Source organism: Zingiber officinale, chromosome 5A (genome assembly GCF_018446385.1).
Source record: "Zingiber officinale cultivar Zhangliang chromosome 5A, Zo_v1.1, whole genome shotgun sequence".
Lineage (NCBI taxonomy): Eukaryota > Viridiplantae > Streptophyta > Magnoliopsida > Zingiberales > Zingiberaceae > Zingiber > Zingiber officinale.
The window spans coordinates 108,341,336-108,361,728 of NC_055994.1; the positions used below are offsets into that span (position 1 = coordinate 108,341,336).

The 20,393-nt window shown below is 33.9% G+C and overlaps 2 protein-coding genes and 1 non-coding gene across 6 annotated transcripts; 2 read left to right on the forward strand and 1 right to left on the reverse strand.

The window, feature by feature from the left end:
* The first annotated feature begins 354 nt into the window (after positions 1-354).
* On the forward strand, positions 355-4,436 carry LOC121981359 (nascent polypeptide-associated complex subunit alpha-like protein 1). The gene is made up of 4 exons (XM_042533827.1): positions 355-545; positions 2,232-2,310; positions 3,758-3,888; positions 3,964-4,436. Exons 1-4 carry the CDS (start codon positions 486-488, stop codon positions 4,294-4,296), a joined length of 603 nt encoding a protein of 200 aa, XP_042389761.1. The 5' UTR covers positions 355-485; the 3' UTR covers positions 4,297-4,436.
* A 616-nt stretch (positions 4,437-5,052) lies between these two features.
* On the reverse strand, positions 5,053-5,124 carry TRNAP-UGG. The gene has a single exon. It is a non-coding gene; the product is annotated as a tRNA-Pro (tRNA).
* A 61-nt stretch (positions 5,125-5,185) lies between these two features.
* Positions 5,186-19,516, forward strand: LOC121981360 (tyrosine-specific transport protein-like). 4 transcript variants are annotated; one of them, XM_042533828.1, is made up of 13 exons: positions 5,186-5,476; positions 5,569-5,609; positions 6,397-6,489; positions 6,745-6,819; positions 7,594-7,643; positions 8,024-8,113; positions 10,332-10,388; positions 10,619-10,688; positions 16,239-16,340; positions 16,430-16,482; positions 18,637-18,784; positions 18,884-18,968; positions 19,164-19,516. In XM_042533828.1, exons 1-13 carry the CDS (start codon positions 5,233-5,235, stop codon positions 19,355-19,357), a joined length of 1,302 nt encoding a protein of 433 aa, XP_042389762.1. In that variant the 5' UTR covers positions 5,186-5,232; the 3' UTR covers positions 19,358-19,516. The 4 variants fall into 4 exon arrangements, with proteins under 4 accessions (XP_042389762.1, XP_042389764.1, XP_042389765.1 ...); XM_042533830.1 differs by having other exon boundaries at positions 5,569-5,594; XM_042533831.1 differs by having other exon boundaries at positions 5,186-5,470; positions 5,569-5,594; positions 19,164-19,515.
* Positions 19,517-20,393: the final 877 nt, after the last annotated feature.

Sequence of the window (20,393 nt, forward strand, 5' to 3'; positions counted from 1 at the left end):
CTTAAATTATAATTTAGATCAAACTGAACAGTCGAAAATCGTTCTTTAATTTATTATTATTTTTTTTTTTTTGAACCAAAAGATCTACTCTCGTATATGATTTAGTTAAAATTGAGTACTTAATTTAGATATTTAAGAAACTTAGCTACTGATTCTCGGTAAAGAACTGTTAATTACTTATAGTATTTGTAAGATTCACTAGATACTACTAGAAGTTCGATGATGCTCGCTAGATTTCTACATTTTTAAAATACTTTCTTCCTTCTTCCTTTGATTTTCTTTTCTTTAAAATAGAAATTATGTTAATTAACTTTTCAAGATATTGCTAAATAAAAAGCGTTCGTTGAGAATTAACCAAGTGGCAACGTAGTAATTTAGTGCAGTAGAGGAAGTATATTTAGAGCGTCAAGCTTGTCGCGGTTTCGGCGTGCTTCGTTAGGGTTTTTTGCAGCCGCTTACATTTGTTGTATCTCCGTCCGATCACGATGACTGCTCAAACCCAAGAGGAACTCCTTGCCGCTCATCTCGGGCAACAAAATATCGACGTGAGCTACTCGATTCAAACTCTGTACTATTTCGCTTCTGAGTTCTACTTATTTCTTTCTTGTATTTTGGACTCTTCTGGGCTTTGATCCGTGTTCTTGTTAGGATCTTTGTTTAAAATGTTAAAAAAGCTATCTTTTATCAGAATCATTTGAAAAAGCATCCTTTACGGGAAGTTGTTCTGATTTGTATGCTGTAGGTCGTGTTGTTGTGGTGAATTATCACTGCATCGGTAATTTGGGAGACTTTTAAGAAACGCTAGGCGCACAAAATGGAAAACAACGTTAGATATTGGATATATTCTCGGTTGAGATCCTGGCTCGTAGTGATATTTGGACCTCTTATATTATATGTCAATTTCTAGGTCGTAGTATCTTAGCACGAGACTATGACTTCATTTCTATTTGTATTTTCATCATCTCATACCAAACCTTAAACTTTGTGACTGTTATTACGTTTCTGCTGGTGCAAATATCTTTAATATCTTCTAATCTACTTATTTTGGGCGATCCAGAAAAAATGAAAGAAAAGTACCTTTACATCTAATATCACTTATTGGTCTTTATCAAGGTATTGACCACACATTTGCATCAACAGTTACTAAGATGTGATGTCCAATAGTGGTTGTATGAGTAGGATTAGTTGCATGTTGCACTACTCATTTACAGCGTTAATATTTTAGTGGATGGATTGGCATTTGTCCTATGGTCGATTTGTTCTCAGATTGTAGCAATTGTATATTGTAAACTGTCACCTTGTAACCTCATTTCCAGATTGTTGGTTCCTTTCACGATCATTTTGAATCTAATGGATGTATGTTTCACTGGATTCAATGAAGATGTTCTGTGTGACTTCTGTTATAACCCATTGTTCTGGTATTCATAAGCCATTGATCTGATACTAACATTGGCTACTTGGTATTAATATTGGTTTCTTTTCATGATTGTTTTGATTCTGGTGGAAGTATGTCTCACTGTCTTCAGTGAAGATGTCCTGTGTGACTTCTATCAAAACTTATTATTCTGGTATGAATAAGCCATTGATCTGATATTAAATTTTACGTTGCTATTATTATTACTTTGCTAAAATAGCCACTTGAAGTTCTTGTTTCTTTTGAGGGATAGTGGTCCATAGTGTAATAGGTATGAATCTGTGCAAAAAAGCCTGAAGATTATTCACCAGTTTATTTTGATTGTTAGACTTTGTATTTGTGCTGTGCTTACTTGGAAGAAAGTAGGAAGGGAAAGGAAAACAAATGTCATGAAAATTATCAAATTTCTTCGCTTACTCAGAAGGAAGAAGAAAGTATTTAATTCCATCCATATCTTCTGATTTTTTTTTTTTTTTTTTCAAATTGTGCACACTAGAGAAAAACAAGTTTTCTTATTTGTAAACAAGTAAATAAGATGGGTGAAAAAGAATGGATGATAGTCCCTTTTTTTCACTTATTTACTTGAAGGAATGGGAGTAGGATAGAAATCAAGTAGTTTAAGTGACAGAAGATAAATAACTGAATTATATTATCTCCTTTTTTCTTGTTCTGCCTATATTGCTTATTTGTAGACACCACAAAGTAGAAATTAATGGCACACACTTATTTTTGTTTTTATTTGGACTCAACCTCCTTGTCAATTATCTAAAATTCTTTGAATAGTGACTCTAAGGAGAGTTGATCCGACTTTTAACAGAATGATGAACCTGTTGTTGAAGATGATGAGGAAGATGATGACAATGACGACGACGACGATGATAAAGAAGATGCTGAAGGTATTTATGCTCCGCTTCCTGCTCCAAGAATTGTTCTTTTTTATCATTTGTCAGGTTCTGTTGTACCTAAAACAGAGTGTATTCTTGGCAAAGGTTATATATATAATTCAAATATGGTATATTTGTTGTTTTATTCCAAATTAAAAAATTGATATAGGTAGCACTCTGTATCCTATGATTTGTTTGTTAAAACCAGCTGTCATAATAACTTCTTATTTTATAGAATTTGGATTGTTGTGCTAGTCCAGTCACTGGTTTCATTTTATTGCCCTGCTGATAATCCAGTGATTGATGAGAAACCGGTTCAGTTAGAGAATGCTGGTTGAGTACTAGAAAAATGTTAGAATTGGGGTAGCTGAGCATCATTTTTACTATAGACAAGTTAATGATATGTTATTTGGGTGACAAACTTAGATAATATTTTAGAAAAACATTTATATTTGTCTGTATAATTTTAATTTCATAATTTTAACTCCATAGTTTATTTTATTTAATAAAACGATACAAACATTTCTATTTCTTTTGCAGTCGTATACTTGGTTTTCTTATGTGTACCATTTGATTTATTGACTGAAATAAATAATTTTCAAATTCAATCACACAGCGTTTATATATTAGTCAGTTCAACTTTTCGGTCTACATCAATTATCTGTAAAAAAAGGTAGGTGCATAGAGTAATTTTTTTCCCTAAAAAGAGAGATTATTTTTGGCAATTAATTGCTAGTAACGTTTTTGAATGCTTGATTCTAATTAAAACAATTATATTATTTCTATTATTGACATTTGTAAGTAAAATCGTAAAATCGGAAAGCTAGTGATTCTCCATTGGTTTTGTTTTTGAGTTTGATGTATACATTTTCACTAATGTGTATCTTCAGAATATGAGCTATTCTAGACTGTGGAGTAGTATCTTATTCCATAGAAGATACTTGTTCCTTTATTTCTCTTGTTAGACAGACTAGCATAAAATGGTAAGCTGGTTTCTAGCTTAATTCTCCTAAATCTTGTCAGCTTACTGTTTAAAGAATGACAATTAGGTATTTTTTACTTCTGCTCTAGTACTGAAGTCAAATCAAAACATGCTTGTAATATTGCAACCCAATCTCATTCATTCCATATTGTAATTACTTTTATTGGCAACTACAACAATCTTGAAACTTTTTGGCTTTTTTTTCTATATTCATGTTTATTTGTGCCATGATCTGTTCTGCTTAGTGTCACCTAGCATCATCAATTGTATGTTTTCTACATTTACTAGCTTTCATGTTTCAGGATATCGACGCCATTATCCAAAACCATGTGGAATTTAGTATACAGACTCTGTTAGGATGTTACGGATGTTACTTGCGATCCTTATTGTCAATTGAGATGGGAGTTGTCAGTCGGTGAATTGAACATATTCCTCCTTTTGAAGTTTTTACGATGACACCTTTGTTGATATGCACAGGACAAGAAGGTGATGGTTCTGGAAGGTCAAAACAAAGTAGAAGCGAGAAAAAGAGCCGGAAGGCTATGCTGAAGCTCGGTATGAAGCCAGTACCTGGCGTCAGCCGTGTAACAGTAAAGAAGAGCAAGAATGTAAGTCGATGAGTTGATTATTAATCGTTTCTAATTTCTTAAGAATTTTAAAGCGACTGCATTCTGGCTCTCCAGATACTATTTGTGATATCGAAGCCTGATGCTTTCAAGAGTCCAACTTCAGACACCTATGTTGTGTTCGGAGAGGCGAAAATTGAGGACCTAAGTTCGCAGTTGCAGACTCAAGCTGCCGAGCAGTTCAAGGCCCCAGATCTGAGCCACATGATATCTAAACCCGAGCGATCCGCTGTGGCACACGAAGATGAAGAGGTCGACGAGACCGGTGTGGAACCGAAGGACGTCGAATTGGTAATGACCCAGGCCGGGGTTCCCAGATCCAAGGCCGTCCAGGCACTCAAAGCTGCCGAAGGTGATATTGTCACTGCCATCATGGAACTTACTAATTAATGTTCGACATCTTTATCTGTGAGTTTACATTTAGACCGTTATCAATGCAACTGTTGAAGTCTGTATTTCCCTGAGGATCATTTGCTCCTCTTTACACTCATTACTATGTTTATCAAATCTTATTCTTTTTCTTTTGTCAACTTTTCTTTTTGTGAGGTTTAATCAAGGTTTCCTTTCACCATCTAGTTGGTTGACTCTCTTATCAATAACTTATTATGAAACAATAAGTAGCAGTAAAGAAATTAAAATGTAAAATGTGAGAAATGTAAAAATTACAGAGAGAAAAGCCTCTTCCAATATAATAAAAATAACAAATATTTTTCTATAATAATAATTATTTTATTTCATGAATCACAGATAATCATAGAGACAAGTGTAAAAATTCATAGAAAGAAAGCCTCTCATAATATACTAAAAATAACAATAATTTTTCTATCATAATTATTCATTTGTCTTATGAATCACACATAAAAATAGAGACAAATGTAAAAATTTAAAAGAGAAATTCTCTCATAATATAATAAAAATAACAAATATTTTTCTATCATAATTATTATTTTATCTCGTGAATCACATATAATCATAGAGGCAAATGTAAAAATTTATAGAGGCTCTCATAATATAATAAAAAATAACAAATATTTTTTCGACCATAATAATTATTTCATGAACCGCACATGATCACATAGACAAATTTCTATTATAATAATTACCGTGTCAAAATCATAAAAGAGCTGAATTTTACTTCCAAAAAAAGGGGCATTCCGAGAATCGAACTCGGGACCTCTCGCACCCAAAGCGAGAATCATACCACTAGACCAAATGCCCAGTTGTTATTTGAATTAATATGTATTATAATAAGGTATACATTAAACTAAAGTTTATTCTTCCGGGTTATCCCTAGCCGAGTCCGAATTGGAGAGAAGCGAAGAACTGATGGAGTTATTCTCATCTTCTTCCACTTCTTCTCTCCCGCAACTCTCTTCACTCGTCTCTTTCGCCCTTTCGCGCCGGTCATCGCCTGCTTCCCTCGCCCTTCATGCTACCCGAAGGCCCTGCAAACTCTCCCGACCCGCTCCAAGGACCCTCCGATGCTACTGTCAGCGGCAGTCGGTGCAAGAGTTCGAGCGGCTCTTCTCGAATCTCAATCAGGCTACCATGAAGAGGGAGCCAGGTCAAGGTTTCATATCTTTTTTTTTTTTTCACTTGATTGTATCCATCCAGGGTTTGGCTAAACCAAAAGTGGAATTTTGGTGGTTTTATGGGTTCCAGGCAGCGTCACTAGCGGAATCTTTCTGGTAACTGGCACCACGGTATTCCATTACACCTGTCTCTTTGGCTCTTGATTTTTCTTGATTTTGAGATGTTCTAGCTTTAATATTGCAATGGGGTTAAATCGTGAGTTGCTTCTTCCGTACGATTTCCTTTTGTCTCTCTAGACTTCGGAATTGATAATTATGTGAGCTTTTAGCATAAGCAACCAGATATACAAATACCTAGTCCTCCTTCCGTTTCTGTATAATCTTCACAAGCATCTTTCGCAGTCTTTTTATTTTTCTCCTTGTATTTTTCATATACATGTTTTCTACTTAACCACTTCTTTTACTGTTGTTTAAGACCTTTAGGCTACTAACTTTTCTTTCTAAAGATCGAGCCATTTGTATGAACCTTATCATAAATAAATTTTGGTTTTAAAATAGAAAGAATTAATCATAGAGCTTGTCATTCTGTTTCTACCAGCCATGCTGTCTAAGAAACAGTAGCTTTGTACGACTTCAACTGGATGCAAAACTTCTAACACAAAGGACGTTAGTTCCACAAATAGATTATTTCTTTTTTGAAGAATTTTAAAAGACATGTTTTAACACCTCAGAATATGAACATGTGTTTTTTATTTTTTATTTTTCTTTTTCTCTTCGCTTTCTTTTCCTTCTTCCTCCTTTGATGTATCTTTAATTTGTCAATAATTGTTATTTTTTCTGCCCTCTCCTGTTGACAATTATAGCTGAATGCTTAATTCTTAGTATTACAGGTTGATGTAAAAGATATGTCACCTCTTACTGATTTATTTATTTATTTATTTTTATTTTAATGACATAGGTAGGTGCAGGCATCCTTGCAATTCCTGCAGTCACTCAAGAAGCAGGATTTCTAGCCTCTGCAATAACATGTATTGCCTGCTGGCTGTATATGGTAATATCAATCTAAAGATTCGGCAAACTATCAGAGCCACCCTGTTACATGATGCACAAAATCCTTTCAATAGCCTTCCCATGGGCGCATTATCTACATAAATCTGTGACATTATTTTTGTTTCTCATGCAGTTCTTCTCAATTTATGTTCCTTGTGGTGTCTCTGTAATTCATGGAAGAATAATTTGCTCCTCCAGTATGTTTTAGCTTGCTTATTTATTTATTTTGGACTCTTAAATTACCTTTAAATGGCAGGTTGTGACAGGACTATTGGTTGCAGAAGTAAATGTAAATACCATGTGTGAACTCGGCTCTGGAGGTGTCTCATTGGTCGTATACTCTTTCAATACAAATCATCATATTTCTCAATTTCCTTCAATTTCTTTATCTTATCAGCTGTTGGTTGATTTTTTTTTTTCAAAAACTTTTGCTTAATAACTAGTTTCATTATGATGCTATTTATTGCCTTCACTAATTTCGGGTGCTAGGACCATATTTGTATCTATTTCATAGTGATCTACTTCCTCCATGCTGTATACAGAGCTAAGTTTATATAATAGATCGTAAATACACACACACAAAACAATACGATTCTATATCTACTTCTATAGTGATGTGGTAGTGAGAATCTCACATACTATGTGTTTGTCCCATTGTCCCAACTAGCATTCAGAATTATTGTATAGTATTTTGTTTCATAGACACATGCCTGACACCTATATGGACTGAAACAATTCTATTTACACATGTTGGTAACACATCTGAAACAATTTGACTCTACAAGATACACAACTTGTTGCTCCCTCTTATTCATAATGGAAAAATAATTCTTGATAGGGTGTTATTCCATGTCATGCAGTACTAATTCATTCTTGATATTCTGATTATGCATCGACAATCATATTGAAAATTCCTAGTTGAGCTTCAATCAAGCTGCCTTACCAACAGATTTTCCCAGATTAATCCCTATGATCATGTTAGTCTAGGAAAGAACTCGTCAAATGAATTACAACTAGCCCTGAAATCTTCATTTGGTTAGAAGCATGATTGGTGCTCAACATTGCTAGCATTTTGACTGTTTGCTTTCAACTTTTGGTGTTTCAGGTCTCAATGGCCAAGAGAACGCTAGGAAAATTTGGGGTTCAAGTTGCATGGTATGCCCAATAGAAGACAAGTTACAAGTTATGATAAGATAACGTACTTTGTTTGGAGGTCTAAATTGTTTTTCAGAAAATATTCTGTTCATGGATCTTGAAATATATCTATTCAAACATTTGTATGATACAAATTGTTTATCAAGCTCTACGGTAGATTTCCCAAGACTGTTCTTGTTGCAATGTCTTGAAAACTATCAAGCATACTAAAGCTTAATTTCCTGTTATTATTTTAATACTTGGTTACTAGACTCCAGCATATTGAATATCATAAGGTTATTTGACTAATTTCGTTAATTTATTCTGTTTTACATTTTTGCTTCTCAAGAGTAATGTAATATATCCTTGCTATGGTGGTGACTTGAAATATATCTTTACAGCTGGTCCTATCTATTTATTCATTATGCACTCCTTGTTGCTTATGTGGCTCGCTCTTCAGAGATTTTAACAAACACCTTCAGCATTCCAGTGTATGTGTACTTTTAGTCTCTCGTTAAAGCTCTATATGAAAGAAAATCTATGCTATTTTCTTTGAGTTTATGTCAGCAGGAGTTTTATTTTCTTATGTTTCACGTATTTCAGCTTAATCATAGTCTAATTGTTTTTTTTATCTCTAGATCTTTTTTGTGTGTTTTATTTATGGATAGGACATTGTGCTTCCATAAGTCATCTCCATCTGCCTTGTTTTTATTATGTTCAATGATTGTTTACAAGAGGTATCAGCATGATTAGGTGGTCATGGCCTATTGTGCTTGATAAGTGAACTATGTTCCTGTTATATTCACGATTCTACATTGAACTTTTCTTATCTTTATTTTTAAAAAATATTTTATTTCTGATGAATTTTCGTATTTAATAATGACTCAGTAGTGCCATGATAGTCATGCACATTTAGGTTCATTTTTTAAAGAACAAAATATTATAATTATGAAAACAACCATTTCTAATTTTATTTACAGCTGCATGATGGTTTTAGCATAATGAGAACTAAAAGTTTAGAACTTTTAGAAGGAAAATTCTCATGTGTGACATTCCCAAGAAAATGTTGTACCATGAAACATATAGCTACGTCAAAATATTCATCATTTACTAGGTTACTTGTTAGACCTAATATTTTTTATTTGAAAATTTTAAAACTACATACAGAACTCAACAGATATGAAAAAAGTGCTCAATTTTCTGAAACTTTCTGTTTGGTTAGGTTTAAATAGATCCTTTTCTTTTCTCACTCATCATAGATGAACTGAGCTACTAGGAGTTCCACCCCCAACATTACTACTTGTTCCCAGGTGGACCAGTTCAATAATAGAGTTCAAGGAAGACTACTGATTTCTTCTTCACTGTTATAAAGAGCTCTTATTTTTAGATTGGCATCATTTTTAGGTTGATATGCAACAAAGAACTTTTTCATTATTTAAGATCACAGGAATAATAAAAACTTACAGATTAGCCATCACATTAATCCACTATAATAAAGTTTTCCATGGAATTGTAGCTTGGTTTGCTGTCTCTAATAGCTAGAGCCTTTGAGACAGTTCATTATTGGATCAAATTTAACATTGTATCTCAGCCGGAGGTATTACTTTTAAACTTTGTTGGCATCAGGAATGTGCCCCTAATTAACTTTAGTCAAGCCACATATTTGTCTTGGGCCAGTTCAAAGGATCTTCATTTAGATCCTTCCAAATCACTGAGACTCTAACTAGTTCACTAAGGAGTATCACTGACTGGTCTCTCCTCAAAAAAAAAAAGTTGTTAATGTTCAAATGGATTATTTTTCTTTTCATCAGCATTGCTTGCTAAATGTGTACAATACAATGCTAGATAATGAGTGTTGAAAAGATTCTTGATTACTTTGTTTCTAGCCATTGACGAGGTTGTAGATATCATATCTAGTCAGTTTACCCGACTATTATATCTTGGTAAGCTAAAGTGGTTCAAGTAACTCAAAACCTCCAATGTGAGGTACAAGCTGATATGAAAAACTTGAGGATTGCATTAGGCATGGATAACCAGTATTAGTAATGCTTAAACTTTTGATCATGGATCTTTGGTATTCTAGTGAGATATAGGGTTCAATAGAGGGAAAAAATCATTGACGAAGATGATGACAATAATAATGAAGATGTAATCAAAGAAACTCACTGCCACTAACTTGTTTACTTTGCTGAAGTAGCTAACTTGTTTAGTGTAGCTGATATTTACTGTGGTGAGATGACAGATAAAAGAGATCATGCCGAAAGAGACTGACAGGGTTCAACATTTGCCATTCTTTGACCACATTGAGGAATGCTGTATGACCTAGAAAACAATTACTTCATACTCTATGAAACTTAGAACTATTAAGTATCATGAGAAGAGAAACAAATGGAGTTTCTGCACTAAGCATTCGAGGTGAAGCCATTATGTTGTACATTAGAGTATAAAGTTTTAATTAAAGTGGGAAGTCATAAAATTTGATTTGAATGCCATAATCACACACATGACAGGTGACATAAAGCTTCTTTATTTATAGATCTTCAAGGTGGCAAGTATCTATCTCAATGAGAACCTTTTTCTCCTTGTTTTATTTTTAATGTTTTTTCCTGTCCATTGTTCAGTATTTTACATGGAAGAACATACCAGTGGAAATGCAACATCTCTACAAAGATTACACATTCATAATGAGACTTTGTATTAATGCTGCAGGTGGGAGAGTGCTACCTTGTTTTCCTTGGTGTTTGGAGGCTTATGCTATTTTGGAAGGTTGTTTTTTTTTCACTTGTATAAACACAAAAAAGTAAAAATATTTCTTTGCCAATCTTTATTATAGTAAAGGGGCCTAAGAGGCTCAGACATTGTGGTTACTGGCCATCTTTTGAAGCTTGATATCATTGTTGATTCCTTTGATTTTCTCCTTAAGGGTGCAAAACAACACTTTGGAAGTGGTCGTTTTCTAACTAATAGTATTTTATATTTGTACTGTTTCTCTGCAGCCAACGATTTATTGGAGCAATAAATGGATTTCTTGTGTTTGGCATCATTGGGTCTTTTGCATCTCTTGTGGTAATTATGCATCCTTCTCAAACATGAACACTATTTCATTCTCTTTTTATCGTCTATGTAAGTGACACAAACTTGGATACCATGTATGAATGCTAACGTTCATTGATAGAAGAAACTAGAAAGAACACAATTAAATCTTGGATTTACTTAGAGATGAGAGAACTGAAATCATCTTATACGAGGATAACAGAGAAGGCATTGTTTGGGATTAAAATTGCTTGTCTCTCTCTCATTCTATTCATTCTGTATGTCCACTATGCACCATGTAATTACATTAGAAAAGTTTGGTGACTTCTTTTCCTACAAACATGCTTGCAACTTTCATCTAAATCTCCTAATTGTTTCTATATGCTTAATAAAATGAGTAGTTTAGCTAACTCTTGTGAAAAACTAGATTAGAGAGAATATAATCACTATACAATTTGATTATGATAATATAGCTTCATTGGTTCAATAGAAGCTCTATACAGAAGAGTTAAGAATTATATGTCAAATAACCTTGGAGGTGGTGAGAGCTATAACCTTGTTCAACATCCACAGTAGACATGGTCACAATAGTTTGCCTTTTGCTCCTCCAATGTACCAAATTGCCTTCTAGACGAGCAATAGCCATGATGTCGATAATCTATGTTTGGGATAACTTGCCTACTTTGCATTTGTGCACCCAATAACTCAAAGGAGACCTTTCCTTGGAGCATTGTTTAGGCATTGAAGAATTCCTAGAGTTGCATTTTAATGGTCATGATATGGAAACTCAAGAAATTCATTTGTCTACTCATGGTAAATGAATTAACCAATCTTTATAGTTCCTTAGATAAGATGATAACTTACCTTGTCATAAACATTAGTCTTACATTTAGATCTATGGGAGTGCCAATGGCTCTTGTCCTACCGTGCCATCTCCCTCAAGCATATTAAAGTGCATGGCTTCATTGTGAGAGATGTGTCCCCTTAAACATGCAACCTCGATACTAAGGAATATTTTTAATTGATTTAATCATCGGTTTGAGGATTGACAGTGCTGATTAAAGTATGTTTTTATCTTTGATTTCTGTATAATTAGAATTATCATTAGTACTTATGATGATCTTATTTGCATAAGCGATGAAAAATGTCTTTTAAATTGAGAGGAAAGGTGAAATACTGATCATAAACTCCTAATCATACCAAAGTAGAGGAGAGAAATTTATTAAGCATACTCTAGGAGATTGTTTTAGCCCTTATAGAGTCTTTTTTTAAATTGCACTCAAAGTCATTCACCCCTCGAAGAATAATCCAATATGTTGTTGGTACAATCATGCCTTGAGTGGTCTAGTGCGACCTTGAATTTTGATGTTTGGGAAAGAGTTTAAGTTAGGCCTTGTATTGTTATTTTAATATGTGTGTTTGAGTGTGCAGGGACTTATAGGAACACACATGGAACATGGAGACCTCATGTTTGATGAGGTTGAGCAATGATATGGTTAATGACTTAGGACACTAAGCACTCAGGTGGTGTTGGAGCAGCTAAGTGGCTCGAGGTCTCTAGAGATCGAAGAAGGTTGCACAAAGCAATTGTGAAACGGCAGGACGAGGAGCAGTGAGGATGATAGTCAAAGAAGACGAATTACATGGGCAGAGCATGAAGGATGACATGTGGAGCTAAGGGCTCGGATGCATCCAATGGACAAGAAGACTGACAGAAGATGACCTTAGTGTGAAGTCAAGCTGCGATGATAAGACTTTGGTGGTGAGATGTAAGAGTTGAATGACCTGTGTATGGAGCAAGAATAGAACTCAATTTAGGCACAAGATTTGATCATTAGATTGATTTGAATCGAGTTTTGATCAACTGGAGTTGAATCTAATCGATTGAAGAGCTAAGTCAATTTTGAGCGAGGAGCTAACAAATGGAATGTTTCAGTATGTAACTCAGTTGACTAGGTAGTCAACTAATAATGGGATTTAGTTGACTGACGCTACAAATGGAAAGAAAACAAGAGTTGTGATTAGATAAAGCCGCATGTAATGTTTTGCTAAAATAACTCAGTCAACCGATGGAGGCTAGCAGTAAACTGATTGATGATAGATCAACTTGTTGGAAAATGAAGAGAGCTGAAGGCTTATATAAACGGAACTTAACAGTGGCTTAAATATTGGTGAAAATAAGATTGGATAGTGACTTTTCGAGAGTGATCTATTAATGGATCATAGGTCATGGAGTAAAAATCTTGGAGGTTGCCGAACCACAAATGTTTATGTTAGCAATTAAAAAGCTTGCATTTTTTTACGTTTATTCTGTTGCACTAAATTATCTGACCTTACTAAGATTGTAGCATGGGAAGTTTAGAAATTGCATTTGCAGGTGTAACTGCTATTCATCCCCTTTAGCATCCGACCATCTCAACCTTACAGTTCCAACAATTGCTATGTCAATATCTCTTTATCTAGATAGCCATGGGAGAACAACTAAAGTAATCTTAGTAAAAGGAGAGAATAGTAAATACTCATTTACAACCAATAATATGCCAGAATAGTGGCAAACTTCGTTGTACCATTGTAATGAAATATTGTCATCTCATTCATCATAATTTGTGTCCATTGTGGATTTGACATAGATTCTTATATAGTCTTAGGAAACCAAGGTTCAGAATCTCATTTTGTATTTTAGTTTCAGTAATCAATTTGAACAAGAAAGTTTTGGTATGGTGTAGAGATTGGTACATTGTGGCGATGGCAAATTCGAGTTGGAGTAAGGAGATGAAAAAGAAGAAAATTGAGAAGAAAAAAAGGCAATTACATATCTGGGCGTAAGGGTAGAATTTTGATCCTCAACTTGAATAATATAGACACTTTGTTGTGTTGACAGTACCCTTTCACTTTTTATTTATTTATAAAAAAAGAATATAGCAATTAGATACTCAATCAAATTGCCATATCATAATACATTGATATTCGACACTTTCTAGCATGTGCTAAAGCATATCGAGATGGATTTAGATGAGGTTTGCTTATTTAATCATCTCCACTTAGATTTTCTACATTTAATAAAACTATATCAATTGAATTGAGATGAGGTTTACTTATTTAATCATCTTTACTCATTTTTACTTCAATGAGTGTTGATATTGATTCACTAAGTTTTATTTTATAATCTTTCACTTAACTTGTTTACTTACAAAAATAAAAAAAAAATTAAATAATCAATTGAATTAAAATTTTGGAGAAAAAAAGAGTAGCTTGGTACACGAAGCTCTCGCCAATGCGGGTAGGAAGGGTTGGACCATTTTTGGAGAAACAAACTATAAAAATTAATAAACATTACTTGAATTCATCTTGATGTTTGTCCAAAACAAACAACAATATGTTTTGACCATGCCATTTGGCTTGATACTAGATTTTAAACTATGTAGGAAACAAACTCAAAGTGGAATAATAGAAGAAGACTTGTGATTTATAAGATATCAGGATGTGAGAATTGCATTGTCTCAAAATTATAGGGGAACTCACATATGAAGTAGTAAAGTTCTTATGATTTCAGTCAAATGTGTATTTCTACTTTCTTCAGTATCATTTTATTAAAGTCTATGAGGGCATCATGATTGATGTAGAATACATAGCTAGATAGGAAAGGCTAAATGTGTTATTCTTTTTGGCATTGTTACTTATTGATACACCAATAAGAATGCCAAATTGCATTTTGATCCAAGTAATAAAAGAGGAACTAGAGAAGATTTCTAAATGTTTTTTAAGAGCCATGAAAAGCCAAAAGTGTTTATCTAGTTGACGGATTTCACACTCAAAACTTGTAGACTGAGCAAGTTAAATAACTATATTTTGAAGATTTTCTTGGCTAATATTTCTCCATGATGGAATATTTAGAAAGGAGAAGAGCAATCACTAGAGTAGATGGATGTGTAGGCAGTGTCAACTTATGCAATACTCCAGGCTAATTCTCTATCATAATCACCTTATCATATCACAGTTCTTGAATTAAAACAAAGTCTAGTGAAGATTATTGTGCAATTTAATGATTTAATGAGTTTGCTCACAGATAATTTTCTGTTATAAAGAATAGAGGAAATAATAAAGATGGAATAAGATTGACCTGGCTAATGTTCTTAGTTGATGAGAGTGACATTTGCTAGAGTGACAATTGTAGATTAGATATTAGTGTAAGAGAAGAGAGAAATATTACTGGTTAGATGCTCTTGATCATGGATCTAAATTATTGATCCAGTGATGCATGTCATGCAAGCAATAGAATTACCTCAATGAACTAAGGATTCCATGGGCTTAAAAGGTGCATTTTGATAACAACATAACTGAAGTAAATGCAAATACTGCTTGATTGGTACACTAATGGCAGAAGGCTGATGCTAAGAATATCCTGTTGCTGAGTCTGAACCATCCTCCTGCTAGTGGTACCTCAAGCACTTGGTGGAGACGGAAGTTCTTTGTCGGCATAGGATTTTGATTTTCAAGAAAGACAATAATGGAAGAAACCAAATGAGATGACAACAATCTTTAGATGGAGAAAGCTCAGCAGATGCATGGAGAACTGAGAGAAGTCCACTGCATCATTTATAAGATCTATCTGTTGTATAAAGCAGTTGGAGAAGAAATCTGCTGAATCTGAGGCCGTAAATACAAAATTGGCTCAGGGAAGAAGCATAACATATTTTTCAGTCTGTTGGAACTTGGAGAGGTGAAGAGGAGCTCACTGGTTGCTCAAACAAGTAGCAAGATCTCTCTGCACATCTGGTGGGTCAAAGAGCAACGACTAAGAGATGGACTATAGTGACAGAGAAGGTCTCCTGGAGAACCTCTGCCAGAGTTCACTGGAGGGTACATTGCAGAGACAATGTAGGATGAATGTGTTCTTTAACATTGTGACAATAAGCTTGGCTGTGGAAGCTGCAATGATGTACAATGTCTCTAGATGAATTGTCAGGCTGGCACAAAGATGCAAACTTGCATTTGGAGGAAATGTTGTGCTTGAGATGAGGTACACAAACTTGAGCTAGAGGAAATACCACCAGCGACAAGGAAGAGAACAATGTGCATGGCTATTATGAGTGCAGGATGTTACCTTCTGAATGATAGTGAGACAAAAACAAAACTAGATCCACTAGCAATGAGTTACAGGCCACCGGTGGCTTTGATACTGTGTTAATGGGGATAGCATTCTATGTTAACACACCATCAGCAGTCCCTTCTACCTACATTTATATTGCTTTTTTATATCATTTTACATTAACATCCTTTTATATTTAGTGACAATTTTAAATACATTGTCAACATGCATCAGTAACTTGTCAATCTCATAATTTCCAAGTTGACTAATCAAAATATTTGAAATGCTATCCTCTTGGGCATGTTTACCTATAAATAATGAAACAATTTTTTGATGCATTTTATTCTCTTTGCCTCTTTCAATATAATTTTTATACTGTAGTTTTTGAAATGTAAGATCAATGAGACAATATATGGATTTATTATGAGTTGGCTTGCATCATCACTTCTTCAAGTAGGCCAGCAAGATGATACTGATAGAGCTGATTTTCACAGGGTGTGGCAGCTGGTGATTTACATTGGGATTCTCTTCTTCAGGTCCATTTAGAGGCTATCCCACAAAGTATACCTATAATAGCTCTTTCGTTTGTGTATCAGGTATGTTTAACTTAATCACATGCACAATGCAATGCAATATTTGTTAGTGAAGCTGCTTCTCTGTTTTTATTTTTATTTTTTTTTTCCAGAATGTAGTTCCAGTGCTTTGTACAAACCTTGAAGGGAACTTGTCAAAAGTAAGGTAGGAATTCACTAATTTTCTTATATTGATTTCTTTAGTAGTTAATTTACTCTTTTATTTGAATGTAGGTCTATTAATACGAGGGATTGTAATTGGTTCTTTATTGCTATAAGCTAGATTGAAACAATGAATCACCAAATCATCTTTTCAATAGATAGAACATGAGAATTAGTGGATTACTTAGTCAAATTAAAGAGATGTAGATAATACTATTTGAGTTATAAAAAGATCAGTGGTTAGTAAGGTTTGATACTTTCGGCATTCTAGATATAATCTTTCCTCAACTGTGACAAAGTAGAAGTACTGTTCAACATGAGTTCACAATTACTGTTCAAAATTATTGTTCAATTTAAATCAATTAAATCACTTTTTATTGCATTAACTATAGTTTTTGTTGTATCTCTTTACCTTGCACTTTTAACATCTAAGTAATTCAGCTTGTCTAACTATAGATTTATAGTTTGCTTTGAAAATATTGATATTATCTCAACTTAGTTTTTCTCATTTGATTATCCATCAAAGTTATACTTAATTGCTCTTAAACACTATATTGTCATAACTCCATCTATTTATGCTCCATATATTCATGTTATGTCATATCGTCCTTGATTTAATTATTTTTATACTGTGTTTCCTGACGGTGCAGCATGTTGGATCATATGGTGGGCTCTTGCAAAAATTTTCTTTTAGCCTAACAGACACAAAAATGGTCATGCACGACCACACAAGCTATTCTCCATTCCAATTCCATTTTTACCCTATTAATGAAATTGTTATCCATGTCTTATTTGAATATTTAATCCAATGTATTTAAAACTCTTATGAGTTCATTCCCTTATGGTTCCCTTAGATTCTTCCCTTATTATTGAAATCATTTCATATATTCAATTTAGCTTCTCCTTAAACTGAACTTTTCTATTGCAATTCAAATTTCAAGTTTAATTTATTTCCATCTCATCCCTCTAAATCTCATACTTGGTAAATAGTATTATGATCAATAGCTTGTTTACTTGGGTGGATTTATATGAGGGAAGTGAAAAATAAAAACTATTTATTTGATAAAAAATAAGATATATTCAATAAGTTGTACACTTTGGTCACTTGATTAATAACAAAATCATGAGCCCAATCACCCCTACTTTGAGACTCCTGCACCTGAATCCTCTTTGCTCAACTCCTAACCTCATAGATCAACACTACTTCAGACTCACAGAACGATGTTAAGTTGTAAGACTTTTGAGCTTGAATATACTTCTCTTGCCTTCTTTTCCTCTTCCTTTCTCATGCAGTTTAAAATTTATGGATTAATTTTAGGGTTTATTTTAAATTTTAGAGATTTTTTTTTTAAAAAAAATTGGTTTAATATTTTAAGGCTGTTTTAAATTTGTGAGTATTTATTACAATTTTAGGGATGCATTAGGCCTTTTAAGTGTTTGTTAAAAAAAAGTTAGTCTTCCTCAGATGACTTGGTCATATTATTAGTGTCCAAAGGGGTTTGGATCCCTCGTAATGAATTATTTTTGACTTCAATAATATTTTCCTCTTCGGTAAGTTGAGTTAATAACTTTTTTTGTGGTGCAATTTTTCATGTTGCAATTGATGCCAGAATTGAATTTCTGATTCGGTCTCAGTGTGAGTTTCCCCAATCCCTTTCCAGTGCAAGTTTAAGTTTTTTTCTATTGGGTACCAACCTGTTCCTCCTGTAAACAATGGCCCCTATTGATTTCCTCCATACACTGATTGACCCAATCAGATCTCTCTTAGAGCCACTTGTGATCCCATGTTTTCAGCCTAGCGTGCCTATCATCATTATTGCCATATCCTGCAGCGTCTAGGATGAAGGAACCTCCAACATTGGATGGATTCCCCTCTCTATGCCTGGGAAACATGCTGTCATCGCTATCTCAGGTTTGCAAAAGCCAACGTCATCCACCTTCACAGCGACAACCATGTCTGCAACAACAAAATGCTGCTCGACAAACACTGGATATTCATGATTTTATTTTGTGATCTCAGGAGATTACAAAGTTCAAAGATCACCTATATTTTGAATTAGTTAGGAAATTGATAATTGGCCAAACACCAAGAGGTGTATGTTCAAATTTGTATCTAGATCTTTTAAAAAACAATGTACTCCAATGTTTGATGTCTCAGGACTGCAATTATTCTCGGAACAGCCATTCCACTTCTTCTGTTTCTTATATGGAATGCTGTAATTCTTGGTAGTATTCCTGATCTAAGTAATAGTGCTACCCTGATTGACCCACTGCAACAATTACGTAATGACAATGGAATAGTTGGAGTAAGTTCCCAACATCATATTCTAGTTGCCCTTGTTAACTGATACTAAATAATGTATCAAAATGGAAGCTTATTTCTCCATTTAAATCATGTTCTGCAGCCAGTTATTCAGGTGTTTTCATTTTTTGCAATAGCAACATCATACATTGGATTCATCCTAGGACTTGCCGACTTCATTGCTGACTGTAAGTAGACACGCCACCTTCATCTCTTCTTTAGTCATGAGTTGGGTAACATCACTTTGCTTGAGAAAATACAACAAAATGTGATAGTTGTACATTGGCAACACTTCAACTGGACATATGTATCCATTTTATTTGATAACTACTGTTTTCTTACTTTTTTTTCTTTTTAAACTTTGGTTAACTTAAAATTTGCAGTGCTTAAATTGCCGAGTGGCGAAAGAATACCTTTGCCCTATTTGTTAACTTTGTTTCCACCTTTGGTCCTATCATTGCTTGATCCAGAGATATTTTTCAAAGCATTGGATTTTGCTGGCACCTATGGAGGTAAACTGTCATCATTATTGGCCCCTTTCTTCTATTCTTATTGTGCAAGATGGTTACAACATTGACAGAGAAATTATAAACATAATTTAAAGAGGATAAAGAAAATAAAGTATGCATCCATACAGAAATATGGTTTGATAAATTAATGATTCATTCATTGTCCTAATGCCAAATTTTTAGTTTGATATAGATATAGATATAGATTGTGGATTAACCTTTCAAGTGAGCCTTTTATTTCCAGCCCTTGTGATGGCGGGTGCCGCATTTGTTATCATCTCAGAGATATTAAAGGATATTTTGCATTAGTAATGCTAGCTGAACTTTCAAAGGGAAAACGTCATTATGTGAAAGATGGCCATAACGGTTGCCTCACTACTGGTCTCTTTGTTCTATTCATGTTGTGGACGACGATCATAACATTACCATTGCAATGTAAAATCATAATTCAAAATCTTTAGTTCGATGTCATTAGGTTGTAGATTAACTATCAAGTGTGTTCCTTGGAATAATCCCGGCTGCAATGTCTTGGTCAGAGAGAGATCCAAATGCCTACTGACACGAAGGATTCCTCAACAAGTATCATATCAGAGATATCAAAGCATATTTTGCCTCAATCAAGCTAGTTGAACTATTGGAAGAGATATTTTGCATTGATAAGTAATAATGCTGGTTGAACCTTTGAAAGGGAAAGACTCATTATGTATAGTTTGTTCTGTGTTTAATTAATTTGTAAATGAAAGAGAAGTCAAAGTAACTGATTGTATTCAACGTGGCACAAGTTGTTTCTACAATTATCAGGTCAAACCAAGTATCTTCTCTTTTCTCGGTTATGAAACACCTGTAAGTTTATATTTTTTTGTAAAAGAATATAATGGACGATGTCTCTGTTCGAATCTTTTGTTGCATATTGTTAAGAACAAGAGGGATTATGAGGAGGTGAATTGCTCTTTATTTTCTCTTTTTCTTGCAATGGTTTTGGCAGAAATGTTATATTGCTTGGCTGAATCTCAATTTATTGGATAAAAATTTTATTGCCTTGTTACTTGTAGACTATGAATTATATTGTGATTCTTTTGTACATATATAATGAATAATGTATAT

What these genes read in the sequence shown, in the direction of transcription:
- LOC121981360 (XM_042533828.1), top strand. Translation starts at nt 5,233, where the DNA reads ATGGAGTTATTCTCATCTTCTTCCACTTCTTCTCTCCCGCAACTCTCT. An exon ending in GGGAACTTGTCAAAAGTAAG is followed by an intron (nt 16,483 to 18,636) that starts GTAGGAATTCAC and finishes TTGATGTCTCAG; the next exon opens with GACTGCAATTATTCTCGGAA. An exon ending in ATGACAATGGAATAGTTGGA is followed by an intron (nt 18,785 to 18,883) that starts GTAAGTTCCCAA and finishes CATGTTCTGCAG; the next exon opens with CCAGTTATTCAGGTGTTTTC.
- LOC121981359 (XM_042533827.1), top strand. Translation starts at nt 486, where the DNA reads ATGACTGCTCAAACCCAAGAGGAACTCCTTGCCGCTCATCTCGGGCAA. An exon ending in TCGGGCAACAAAATATCGAC is followed by an intron (nt 546 to 2,231) that starts GTGAGCTACTCG and finishes GACTTTTAACAG; the next exon opens with AATGATGAACCTGTTGTTGA. An exon ending in CAGTAAAGAAGAGCAAGAAT is followed by an intron (nt 3,889 to 3,963) that starts GTAAGTCGATGA and finishes CTGGCTCTCCAG; the next exon opens with ATACTATTTGTGATATCGAA.